At 53.6% G+C, this 12150-nt stretch overlaps 3 protein-coding genes across 3 annotated transcripts in view; 1 reads left to right on the top strand and 2 right to left on the bottom strand.

Annotated features, from left to right (window-relative positions):
- Positions 1–1274: 1274 nt before the first annotated feature.
- POSPLADRAFT_1143871 (hypothetical protein) lies at positions 1275–8086 on the top strand (the record flags this gene model as incomplete). The annotated part of the gene is made up of 9 exons (XM_024485629.1): positions 1275–1446; positions 1507–1508; positions 1834–2449; positions 2505–3719; positions 3782–6073; positions 6146–6549; positions 6609–6918; positions 7304–7510; positions 7563–8086. The coding sequence occupies 9 exons, from the start codon at positions 1275–1277 to the stop codon at positions 8084–8086; spliced, it is 5742 nt and encodes a 1913-aa protein (XP_024339075.1).
- Positions 8087–8828: 742 nt separating this feature from the next.
- Positions 8829–9958, bottom strand: POSPLADRAFT_1066114 (hypothetical protein). The gene is made up of 3 exons (XM_024482041.1): positions 9231–9958; positions 9010–9173; positions 8829–8953 (listed from the first exon to the last, which is right to left on the bottom strand). Exons 1-3 carry the CDS (start codon positions 9947–9949, stop codon positions 8898–8900), a joined length of 939 nt encoding a protein of 312 aa, XP_024339074.1. The 5' UTR covers positions 9950–9958; the 3' UTR covers positions 8829–8897.
- A 1356-nt stretch (positions 9959–11314) lies between these two features.
- The window catches only part of POSPLADRAFT_1056867 (hypothetical protein), a gene marked incomplete at both ends in the record, with an annotated part of 1608 nt that continues 772 nt past the window's right edge, over positions 11315–12150 (bottom strand). Inside the window, 2 exons of the mRNA XM_024480846.1 lie at positions 11315–11697; positions 11745–12066. Coding sequence (XP_024339073.1) covers positions 11315–11697; positions 11745–12066 — 705 coding nt within the window. The remainder of the gene's footprint in view (positions 11698–11744; positions 12067–12150) is intronic.

Genomic DNA, 12150 nt, shown 5'->3' with positions numbered 1-12150 from the left:
AGGAGGGGAGGGCCTTGCGGACCTCGGCAGCTCAGGCCTGCATCGCTCTTTACTCCGTTGTGAATGCGATGATGGGGCAACAGAAACAAGGCAACAAAAGGACTCTCAACCGGGAGTCAAGAAGAGTCATGCACGCGCCGGACGCATTGTAGATCTCAGATCCACCCTGTCGGCTAGAACCACGTTTGTTCGTCTGCCAAAAATGGACATCACGAGGATGACCGCGTGCGTATAGATTTACACCATTTACCAAATGCAAATGAATTCGCAGTGTAACTGAGTAACTGCCTTCCGATAAGAACTGTATGAAATAAAATGAAATAGTGCCAAAGGGCTCGATAAGGTCTTCCTTCATAGACGGAAGGAAGCTGGCGAAGCGCCACTGCGAAGGGAGCAGCAACCTATGCGGTATCAGTGCTGATTGCTTTCAACTGTTTGCGAAATACACGGTATCGATCAGCTAAGCGTAGCTATGTCGCGCTCGCTACTGTATGAAATGCCCCTGACGTTGCTATAGCCTGACTTTCTGAGGGGGGTCTCGTTCTCTAGAAAGACTTTAACATCAACGAAATTTAACAGGTGTACTCATACAGAGATCGCGAACATGAGGATGACATGTATAGTAATGGTAACCAGCCTCAGCGCGATTCGAAGTAAATGTGGTGATATATACGAAAATTGATTTCTGATAGCAAGGTTGACTATACATGGCATCGTGCTTTCCCGATTCATCTCGCTGTACGACGCTTGCCTCCTCCCCTCATCGATCGATACATACGTCATTCGCTCAACTTTGTCGAATGCATACGTCAGTCCTGCCACACTGTGATCGAGCACATATAAGAGCTCTTGTGTCTCCCAACGCTACTGCCCTGCCCCTTTCCTCTTCCCTTCATCTTCGGTCAGTATATTGTCACCATACGCATTGCATATTCAACGAGGGGAATTCACATGATCACGAAGTATCTCCGAGATGAAAAGTGGAACACCCGCAATGTGACACCCCATTAGGCGATCCAGCTATGGATATAGCATAGCAAGATGCATACAGCGGGAATGAATTTCTCCTGATTAACAAGGAAGATCAAGTACAGCATTTCCGTCGCATTATACACCTGCTCATCTCACGGTTTTTGAATCGCGTCCAGGAACCAAGCTATTATACGTTCGAGCCTTGCTATCTTCGTAGTCGACGCGGTCACGAGACGGACGCGTCGCGTCGTAAACACGTTGTGATCGAAGTTCAACTTAACCGCGCCCACAGGACCAAACAGATGGTGTTTACCCATGTTCAAGTTGCCTTTGGCGTACCTTCGCTTCTCCTGCCCTCGTCGACGCATCCGACAGCCTGCGCATACAGAACTTCTTTTGTTCTCGTATCCCCTGGTCGTTGCTCGGGTGAGGTGGAGGAGTCTGCTGGTAAAGTGACACTTGTAGAAGCGCAAGGTACGTGTCGTATGTATGATCTCGGCTAAGTGTGTGCGCTCATTCACCAACCTTCTGTAGCGGTAAGTAGCCACCCCGAGCGAAGAAAGAACAACAGCAACAGCAATTAACGAGTCCACGAACAAGTCTCGCATTAACGATACGGTTCAGGCCCAAAGAAGACTCACGAAAACGTCCTCACGCTCACGATCCATTATCTGTCTCATAGTTGATCCACGACCACAACGCGGCCAATCACGCATTGCTTTTCTTTTATTCCATTCATCATTCATCTATCTGTCTTAGTAACGACGTTTAACGCTCTTGTACTCTTGTCAAGACCTCTCACGAAGATTCGTTCAATTTAACAAGATGCGCAACACAATGCCTCTCTTGTCTCGTGCGCAGGCTCCTTCTTCGTCTTCTGTATCATGTTCCACGTCTGTACCTGCTGCTGACACTCCACCGCAACACGTACCCACGATCCGTCTCATCTCTGCAACACCATCCGCAACGGGCTCGGCGGCTGACGCAAGTACATCCCTCAGCGCCATTGCGCCGTTTGCTTCCTCGCCGCTCGCCCCACGGGTAGACTCACCAGCCTCACGGAAACGCTTGATCCCGAAGAAATCAAAGCTTGGGCTTCTCACGGGCGGAGGCAAAAACAAGGAGAAGTCTACCAAGGATTTCTCGGACGTCGTACGCCGCGTTGGCAGTAATACAGCTTCCACAGGTGGAGGCGGTTTTGAGATCTACGTCGATCATGCGGACGACCCCGACCTTGGAGAAATCGTCGTAGTCAAGAAGAAGAAATCACGACTGGGCCTCGACGGTATGAAATGGGGTGCCCTAGGCGAGGTGACCAATGTCCCATCGGCACCAAAGGAGCGGAAGAACACGGCTGTGGAGCATTTGCTCAAAGTGAAGGGCGATGACAGCCAGAAATGGTGGAGCATCGGACGCGGTCGCAAAGACTCGAAGGGCAAGGACAAGGAAAACGAGAAAGCCCCCACCCGTTCGAAGAGTAGGTACATATCGCATTTTGAGTCAAACATGGTACTGAAGACAAATGGGTACAGCTCCCGAGCCCGTGAAGTCTCTTGACACTCGCGCCCGCTTCAACTCCCTAGACTCAGGAATCATGCTCTCGAGTACTACGCCGCACGAAGTGCGTCAGGGCACAACTTCGCTCACCCAGGCCGCTCAGCCCGTGACATTGTCGCCGGCAAGAGCTATTCCTTCCATGGAGCCCGTTCCCAAAGGCGCGAACGGCTTGCTCGCACCTGAACCTAACCCTGCCACTGGCTCCATCGCTGTGCGCGCCATCAAATCTATGCGATCATTGGCGCGCATGGCCAGCTGGGCTCAACTATCGAACAGTGGCGATAAGGAGAACGAAGAGTCTGGGCAGACCGGTACTCTCACTGGTACGATGAAAGCCAAAGAGAAAGAGAAAAAGGAGAAGGGCGCAGAAAAGAAAAAGAAGAAAAAGGAGAAGCGAAATGACAAGGAGAAAGAAAAGGAGAAGGAGACGAAGGAGCGGACTGTGCGTTGGTCGGGTAGCAGCTTCGAAGCCGGCGCACCGAGTGCGCAAGGAAGCCCCCCACCGCCCGTCGAGAAGGATGCTTACACGAAGACTCTCGGAAGAAAGAAACAGAGTATACTTGGGCTCGGTCTGCCGTCTACAATGAAGGGCTTGGCCACGATACGCAACACATCTTCATCCTCTTCGTCCGTCGGCCAACCGCAAGCGCCGAACCGTCTCTGGATAGACTCAGCCCATCTCATTATGAACGCAAACGGCCGTCCTACATCCATCGTATCCAACGGGTCTTCCCTTCGTCCTGTCTCGACTGCTTCGGGCGGCTCGATGTTCTCCGAGCGCTCAAAGCGCTCATCGTCGAGCTCGGTCGCATCTGTGCGCTGGGACGAAGAGGGCCTGCGTTCGTCAAAAGAAAGACAACGGAAGGAGCGCCGCACACGCGAGAAGGACAGCAAGAGCGGTCGCACATCGCGCGACAGCCGCAGGTCCTCTGAGGGAAGGCGTCGGGCTGCAATTGTGGATATCTTCCCCGAGGCGCAAGCGCAGATATCACGTCCTACATCCATGACGAGCGCAGGATCAGTCTTCGACAAACCGATCGTGCGGGTAGAGGAGGCTACGGCAGACGGCCACTCGGACCATGCTGAGGATCCCGTCGCCGAGACGCCTGTCAAACGTAGCCGCCCTCGGCCAGTGTCTGAGCAAATGCTCGGCAAGGTCAGACCTCAACCTATGTCGGACGAAGGGGAGGGTGTGTATATATCATACCATTTTCTTCCGTTGTTGACACTCATGCTGTTGTTTAAGAATCAGGTGTGCTCTCAATCCTGGACGCCGCGACTAACGACCTCGCGTCGCTCATCAATAGACTGGATCTAGAGGCGACCCCCTGCAGCACGAATGGATCACCTCTAAGGCTTTCTCCTTCTCAACGAAATGGTGACGACAGTCCCATCAAGAGGCGGTTTGTGCAGCGGGATAGCCCTCTGAAGACAGAATTGAGAGAATGTACTGCCTCAATGCAGTCTCTCCGGCCATACGCTCAAGCACAGAATGCTGCGACCGTCGCACTTCAGCAGCCATTCGATCCGCGGCAATACATAGGAAAGCAGATAGCGCCTTGGTCGGAGCTGAACTGGCAGGTATCCCCTAAGAAAGGACCCACCAGCACGATCGCCGTGCGGCCGACACATAGACGTACGCTCACGCCTACGCCTGCTCTTGATCCGCCATTCGTCTTCCAGCCCCTGCGTCCGGCCAAAGGCAAGATCCCGCCCGCTATCGCAACGAGCATGCCCACCAATGTATCCACACCTACAGTCAGCAACTCGGGTGGTATCACGCCATCATCCTCGACGTTCGGATCCAGACCATCGAAGATCTCGCTTAGAAATGATTCTAAAGGAGAAGACGACCATGCACCGTCGCCGACTCCCGTTTTCAGACGGAGTACAGGTCATGTCAGGAAGCCATCATCCCTTATTGGCATCGAGACGAAGCAGAGCCAGAAGTGCATGTCTGATAAAAACAGTGCCTTCACAATCTCTCCTGAAGCAAGGCGCGGTCTGGGACTACGTGGAACTATGGGTGGCGACTCGTCGGCGGAGCCGCCTATGGACCCTGAGGACCCTGACTCAGACATTCCTGATGAGCTGCAGGTTATACTGTCCGGCCAATCCGACGACGATTGCACTCGCCGCCTCGATGTGGGGAGAAGCTCATGCCGGGAGTCGGCACCGCCCTCTCCCATCTCCCCGTCCGATATTTCGTTCCCTGGGTCCCTTCCCGATGTGGCTGCTGCGGCCCCCATATTGCCAGTGCTGCAGCTCGATGACGAGGACGGAAATCACGCTGATATCGACGAAGCCGGTAACGGCTCGTCATCCGAAGATGACACGAAAAAGTCCTTCGATTTTACCGGGGAGTTGCAAAAGCTGAATGAGTCTGGAGCATCTGATCGACACAGCTTCGTAGAACAACTCGAGAATGCTTTCCGTACACCTGCGAGAATTGATCTTGGCTACGGTCTCGGTGAACATATGGGCCTCGATGAAGGATTCTTGGCGGTGCCACCTGTTCCGGCCCTCCCTGCTAACTATCGGCGCACACCCCCCGAAGATGTTGCACCGCGCAGTATCTCGAACCCAGCGGACGATACTGTTCTCTATGGCAACTCCTGCGACCCAATGTACACAAATTCCTGCTTGTCTGAGGAGGTCAGCTTTGCCCTCGACGAGACTGGAGAAGATATGTGCAGGGTGTACCCAACCAACAAGAGATCGGGCTCTATGCGGTCGAAGGCATCCGATGGGCAGCTGAATGTTGATTTCAAGTTCGGTGGGATACCGACCATCCCTTCGACGGTCGAGGAGCAAGAGCCCGAGAGGGCGCTGACATTATCCGACATCATACCGCCGCCATCTCATTTCCGCTCGACTTCCCAGTCATATGTCGCCGAAGAGGATAGTTCCGTCCTCAAGTCTATCATGGCGAAGGCGGTAGAAGTGGATATGCCTCCCCCTGTACCTCGTCGACGAGCTCTCTCAGATTCTAGCTCTCAATTCAGTATGCGAGCAGCCATACAAGCGCAAGACTCAATCGTATCTCAGTCCACGCACTCCAGGCGCTCTTCGGAGGTCAGCTTTGTCGGCTTCGAATCTTTCGACGAGGTTAGACGTGCATTTGAGTTCGGCCCTAACCGTCCTGCGTTCTACCCTCCCCCTGGTGCTGGTGCTACCGGTCGTCGGTCACATGTTCGAGACATGTCCCTGTTCAGTGTCGCATCCGTATCGTCCTACGGTGACATTGTCGACTCTGGCTCGGAGGATCCGTTCGGATATGCTCGCGGTCTTAGCCGGCCGCCCTCTTCCGATATGTCGATGTCGATGTCGATGTCGGTCGATGATACGTTCTCCTTCATCCACCGTGGTCGCCGACAGAGAATCGATAGTGATGCATCGAGCTTCTACTTCCGAGCTCCGGGTGCCAACCAAGCGCTGCAGGCCGGAAGACATGGCCATCGGCGTCATGAGTCTGGAATATCAATTGCTTCCAATGCGCCGCCGGTCAGCCTCTACAATCGGAGCTATGGGGGGCACAGGAGAAGTGAGTCAAACGCCAGCGTGAGCTCGATGGCCCATTCATATGCATTGCACGGTGCGAGCGGAGGTCGCGCAGCCTGGGCTCGCCATCGACAAGACCCATCAGTCGATTCGACCTGGAGTGAAATCTCCGCACGGCGTCTTGGACGTCCTGGTTTGGGCGATAAGATGTTCGAACATGAACCTGGCATGCCCCTCTCTGCAATCTCAGCCTCTCCTCCCGAGAGTGTTGCCAGTGATCTCCGTAGCCGTGGTTCCTGGGACTCGATCGCAGATGGAGGGAAATGCTCCTCGGTGGATGACTCTTTGTTCGAGAAGTCTGACTCCAGGACGTCTATGTCCTCTGACTCGGTGTTCGGCCACGATGAATCGTACCCGCAATATGACAAGCAGCTGCCTCCTCGCCAGTACCGTCCCATCTCTGTGCTCAGCGAATTCAGTGTCCATAGCCCTCGCAAGGAAGATGATACGATGATCACAGTGAGTTCATCCTTTCTTCCCAGACGCGTTAGCATGCATAATGCTGATCGATATTGAAGATGCTGGACGGCAACCATGTTCGTCGACGATCCATTAACTCGATGATTGGGGCTTCGCCGTGCGTCAGAGTTGAGAAGATGAAACATTCTGCAGTACAGCTACCTCAAGCTATTCTACAATTCAAGCAAGAGGACTCCAACAGAGATGACTCTCCGAAGAATAGGTTGCTGCAGCAGCCTTCCATAGCATCAACGAGTTCTCATCAATTCGGCGATGAGCGCATGATCATGGCGCGCAAAGGCCTACTCGAGCGGCAAAGCCTGGAAGACAGTGCACTGATTGCACACGGAGAGGATCTCTTGGCTTCCCGTAAGTGCTTGTTGTCGCCCTCTCGAGGCCCAGCTAACAACAGGCTATTCAGTGAGATCACAGTCCATCTTCTGTCGGCCCGAGCCTGCTTCGCGCTCGCGTTCGAGTACTGTGACCTCAAGCTCGGGAGCGGAGACTCCGCCATTGTCCAGCTCCGACGGCTCGTCGATGTCAGGCGGTTCACAATCCAGCATCGACATCGGACACCTCAGTTCTCTGCTCGTCAACAGTACCTTGCCTAGTAGTGGCGCTGCCCGTGCCAGAGCGCGACCTCGAGCTCGAGGTACTGGACATCGACGCCGAATCTCTCAAGCTCGCGCATCACGGACATCTGTTTATGAAACGATACAGGAGGAACCATCTACTGCCAACTCTCCATTTTCAGTTCAAGCCCTCGGTTGCTCTACTGGCGCTCGTGATTCCATTTTCATCGTCGACGGCGACAACGAGTCTATGCACAGTGACTGGGACGATGAACGTGGCATTACAACTCTCCGTCGTTACTACGCACTTAGGGACGAGGCTCAAGAAACCGTGTCAGAGAGTAAACGAGTCTGGCCGGATACTGCTTTCTCAATCTTCGCTGTGCAATGTATGTACTCAGCCAATCTCTCGGTTCATTCCTCATACTAATACCTACTCAGCTTTCCGACCGCCAAGCAACCACGGGGGGATGCGTGCCATGCTAGAGCACTCGCAAAAGCACTATGGACCTCTGCCTTCGGAACTTCGTCCTCGCCGGATTCGGTCTCGTACATCGTCACGGGCGTCGCCATATCCTTTGCCTCACGTTCTGCCATCGTTCTCACCTGAGCAGACTAGACCATCTGATATCAGTGCGGCTGTCAACACATCTGCAAGTCGCCGGGACGCCTCGTCGACCACTTCTGCACTCCGAGAAGTCTCGGTCAACGCCAACAGTGGCAACATCAACGCTCTGTCCCCGCCCCCAGCACTGGGTGTCATCAAGCCCTTCACGCCTTTCGCTGTGGAATTCGAAAAATCTAAGCAGAAGAAGGCCCCCACAGGCTTGCCCCCCCTTCCTGCACGGCCAAGGGTCACATCGAGTGCACGACGCACCGCTCTTGGGTGGACGAAACGTAGTACGGGAAAATCAAGTTCTAGCGACCAGAAGGAGAACGTTGGTCAGGGCATGATCATCACGTAAGACCTGCCGATATAACCAGCTAAATGTTTGCTGACTTCTTCCTTTCAGTCCATCTGAAACGCTCAGGATCAACCGTCCTCGTCCGCGAGGTAGGCCAACGCCTCGTGTGTTCGGCGCAGTATAAGGACATCAAACATCAACCCAAATGTCGCAAACTCCTGGATGATCTCACCATCAGTGACTGCACCTGGTTGCCCGTCGATCCAGATCCAGCCCGAGGATCAGTGTCCATATGCTATGGTTATTGCCCTATGCTATCTCTGTTGTTTCACCCCATTCTTCTCCCAACGCATCACAAACTCCATCCATATCGCATCCACTTTACGCTGCATCTCACGAATCTCTGCACCCTGACGAGTACACCACGCTGACGCCGTTACGTTCGATGACCCACGCTCACCATTCGAACTCACTGACACGACGAATATTGATGTTTACTTGTTTCTTGTTCACCCTGTTCTTGATGCTTACGAATCTTGTTTTGGTTCCCGGACAGCATGCTGTCCTGTCAGGAGAAGCATGTTTGCCTTCGATTATTTTCGAATGCGCGTTGCGTCCTTCTCCTATGCCATACGACCTGTACTGCCCTGACGACAAAGCGAGCGGTGTATCCTACCTATTTGTAGAACGAATATATGGTGCATCGAGCGACTGGGAGGCGCGAATACTACTTACGGTATGAGGGCATACGTGAGAAGTGTGCAAGAGACGGATATGTTGTGGAGAGCCGAGGCCCATCCCATTTTGTGAAGTAGAACAGTGTTTGACGGCACTGTTCATGAAATTGTGTAAAATTGCGGATCACTAATGGCTAGCCCCGGACAAAACTTGCAGCTGGACCGCTGCGTTTCATGACGCCGACGTTTGCTAGCAGGGCAGCTCCTATCAACGACAGCAGACATCAAACGGTAGTCTGCGCTTACCAGACTTCCGGTCCCAGCCCTTCGTCCTGCAGTCGGCGATACTGCCCTTCACGTTGAGAGAGCGCTTCAGGAACTTATTCACTCTTGCTGGGGGCATCAAGGCACGGGGTGCCACTGATGGTACGGCTGGGGACGGGTTTGCTAGTGTCCTGATCGTGCGGGAACTGTACAAAACATCCTGTAAATTAACAGGGCTTGCATTGGACGAATACTATACTCACCCCACAAGAAGGTCTTTTGGTTGATGCCTCCGCTTCTTTGATGGCAGTCTTGGTGCGTCCGCAGATACGTCGAACTTGCGTTTTGACGAGGACGGAACAGATTGTACCTTGGAGAACGCAGACTTGAAGAGGTGATCTGGGAGGTGGTTTTTGCTTGCCAAAGCGTTTGTCAGTATGGAAGCTGCGTTGTCGGTTTCCTCTTCGCTTGAAGACCCTTCTTGCACTTGTTCGTCTTGGTCTGAAGCAGCCTCCTCTCCGTCCTCAGAGTCGAAATGCGACGACGCGCTAGCGTCTTCGTCCTCGTCTTCCTCCAATCCCCCTTCTTCAGATTCGCTTCCACTTCCATCAAGTCCCTCGAAGGAAGAGCCCTCCCCCACGTCTGACTCCTCCTCGGCCTCCCTCATCGCTCGTCGCATCCGCACCTCGAGCTCATCATCGGCCCGTCCCTCCTCTTCATCTTCCGCCTCATCCGAACCTGCCCTCCCCGCCGCCAGTAGCGGAGCTCTGCCCTTCCCTTTTCGCGCGGCATTCTGCTTCGCCTGCTCAGCGCGCTCCTTGAGTACACGATCCTTCTCGCGGTTCTTCTGTTTCCGCTTTGACTTCTCTGCAGCCTGGTATTCCTCGAGGGTGTCTTGCGCGCCCTTCGCTACCTGCTTGGACGAGTTGAACGTAAATGTTTCCGGTGCTTCGTCGTCGCTGGAATCAGTCTTGTGTGCCATAGTAAAAACTGATATACTAGTTCCAGACGGACTGAAACAGGCGTGAATGCAGAAGGTTTGGGCTAGTCCTATATAGCAGAGTGCAGGCTCAGACTCACGGATTTTTCGACGATCCAATCACTTATCGACCGACATGATTATCCCAAATAAGGGTTATTTAGAAATTACATAATGCAAGATAACTTCGATCGATTTGGGATTAGGGAAGAGGCTGACTTGCTCTTGCTCTACACCATCCTCGTTTCATATGAATGCTCTGTACCTCAGCCTCCTTCTCTAAGTGCAGTTAGACATAGTCGCTTACTTTCATGCTATCTTATATGCTACTCTCGCTCCTGAGACTGGAGCTGTTCAGACTAGCCAGCACATCGTGGATCTGCTGCCCTGGAGACACTTGGGTTTTTGGTACTTCAAGTGGCAAGGGAATATCAAGTCAGGGTGACCTAGGTCTCCCTATGTGTGCGCATTTCTAGCCCTATACCCATTCGTCTGATGACACACGCTGCCATGCAATGGTTGAGTGCGGAGTCGACGAAGCTGGGCACGAAATCAGTGCGTTGCGTCTGCTATTCAACCAAGGCATGACCGGGAATGGCTGGTATTTGCAACTTGGCTGGTGGCAGGAGGCCTGCCAGACTACCTTAGCTCACATTGTATCACTTGGCCACCACTACCTTGTGTTCTGCATCAAAGTGCTCCACCTTCGACATCAGACTACTTTCTGACTTGACAAGCCCACCGATGATACGGTCTTACGGTTTCCCGGCAACACCACCTTTTGCGCGCGATGAGGCCTCGAGGCATTTTTGTGAAGGTGTCCTTTACTCGATGTCTGGCCTGCTTCAACCTGTGAGTGGTATCTTTCACTGAGATATCCTTGTAATCCCTATCACTGCGCCATCTGGTGTTCCTCACCCCTTGTGAGCATATGATACAACAGTCTATACTCCTATATCGATGCCTGACTCGTAGACGACGAGCGAGGGCTTATGGACAGTGCGTCGTCCTGAAGATCGAGCAAGGAAGTCGAGAGTGACCACTACCCCAAGCGAAGAGGAGCAGAGACTTGAATGAATAACCAGGTCGAACTTAGGGTTCGACCGACTAATGGTACAACTACTTATACAAGTACCAACTGTGCATGGACCATCGTGTCTATGTGGTCGTGTTAGTGAAGAAAGAAACGTAGTGGTACGATGCCAAGTACGAAGTGTGCACGGACCCCATTATGTAAGCTACATAATGTTCAACCTGTGGGTGAGCGCTAAGACAGGCACCAGTATGGGCGCTAGTAGTACAAGGAATAGAACGGAAAGACAAATGTTTCATTACCCCCCTGCCAGAGTCGAAGTCCCATTCGACTACTTACTGCTCACCATCTCCATACAACTCCCAGTCTACGCCGTCGTCCTCCTCTTCGTCGAACCACTCCTTGCGCGTGTTCCTCCCTACGTTCTTCCATTCCTCACCAGAGAGGTGCTTCTGATGCGGCCAGGAGCTGTCCCACGTCCATTGAGTGGTGTCGGGTGTCCAGTCGGGGTCGACTTTGCAAAAGACAATGGGTGTATCGGGGCGGGGGCGCGAGGGTCCCGCGATGGGACTGGTTGGGGGTTCGGGGTTAGCACTGCGCAGTGGAGGAATAGGTACCGCTTTCATCTGCCTTTCTTTCTCCTTCCTCTCCTTCGCCTCGTTGGTGATTTCCTCGAGGAACACGTTGTCGACGACCACCCCCACGCGTCGCGCAGGTTCTTCAGGTGGTGCGGATACGTGTCGCTTCATCGGCCTGGTTCCGCACTCTCGCTCCAGGTGTCCAGGGGCTTCTTTTCCGCATCCTGCGCATCGTACGTCCGGACAGTCCCGTACCCAGTGTCGAGACGATCCGCATCGCCTGCAGCTTCCCTTCGGGGTCCAACCAGGGTTGGGTTGCCAGTCAGCTGGGATGGTAGTGCTCCGTGGTGTTGCTTGGAGGAAAGGGGATGGGATCGGGGGGCACCTGAAGGCAGACGTCGGTAGGGGTGCGGGTAGGGGTAGGTACGCGTTGGGGATGGCGCGTGGGATGAATTTGTTGTGTCACACCCGGATGCTGCGTGATAGGAGCGGTTGAAAGCGATGGGCAACTTTCAGATTGTCGAGTCGAATGAGCTCGGTGAGGACACGGTCGTCCTGTTGACGTAGGAGTCGTTTGTGGTGGTCGATGGCCT

The sequence above is a fragment of the Postia placenta genome (genome assembly GCF_002117355.1).
Source record: "Postia placenta MAD-698-R-SB12 unplaced genomic scaffold POSPLAscaffold_7, whole genome shotgun sequence".
In the NCBI taxonomy this organism is placed as follows: domain Eukaryota; kingdom Fungi; phylum Basidiomycota; class Agaricomycetes; order Polyporales; family Adustoporiaceae; genus Rhodonia; species Rhodonia placenta.
The sequence above is the reverse complement of the archived record's forward strand: the minus strand, read 5'-3'. Positions and strand labels throughout refer to the sequence as shown.

Excerpts from the sequence above, each read along its gene's own strand:
- POSPLADRAFT_1066114 (XM_024482041.1), bottom strand. The coding sequence starts at position 9,949 with ATGGCACACAAGACTGATTCCAGCGACGACGAAGCACCGGAAACATTT. Across the intron at positions 9,174-9,230 it reads CCAAAAGACCTTCTTGTGGG|TTCCCGCACGATCAGGACAC; the intron begins GTGAGTATAGTA and ends TGTTTTGTACAG. Across the intron at positions 8,954-9,009 it reads GGGCTGGGACCGGAAGTCTG|CAAACGTCGGCGTCATGAAA; the intron begins GTAAGCGCAGAC and ends CTGCCCTGCTAG.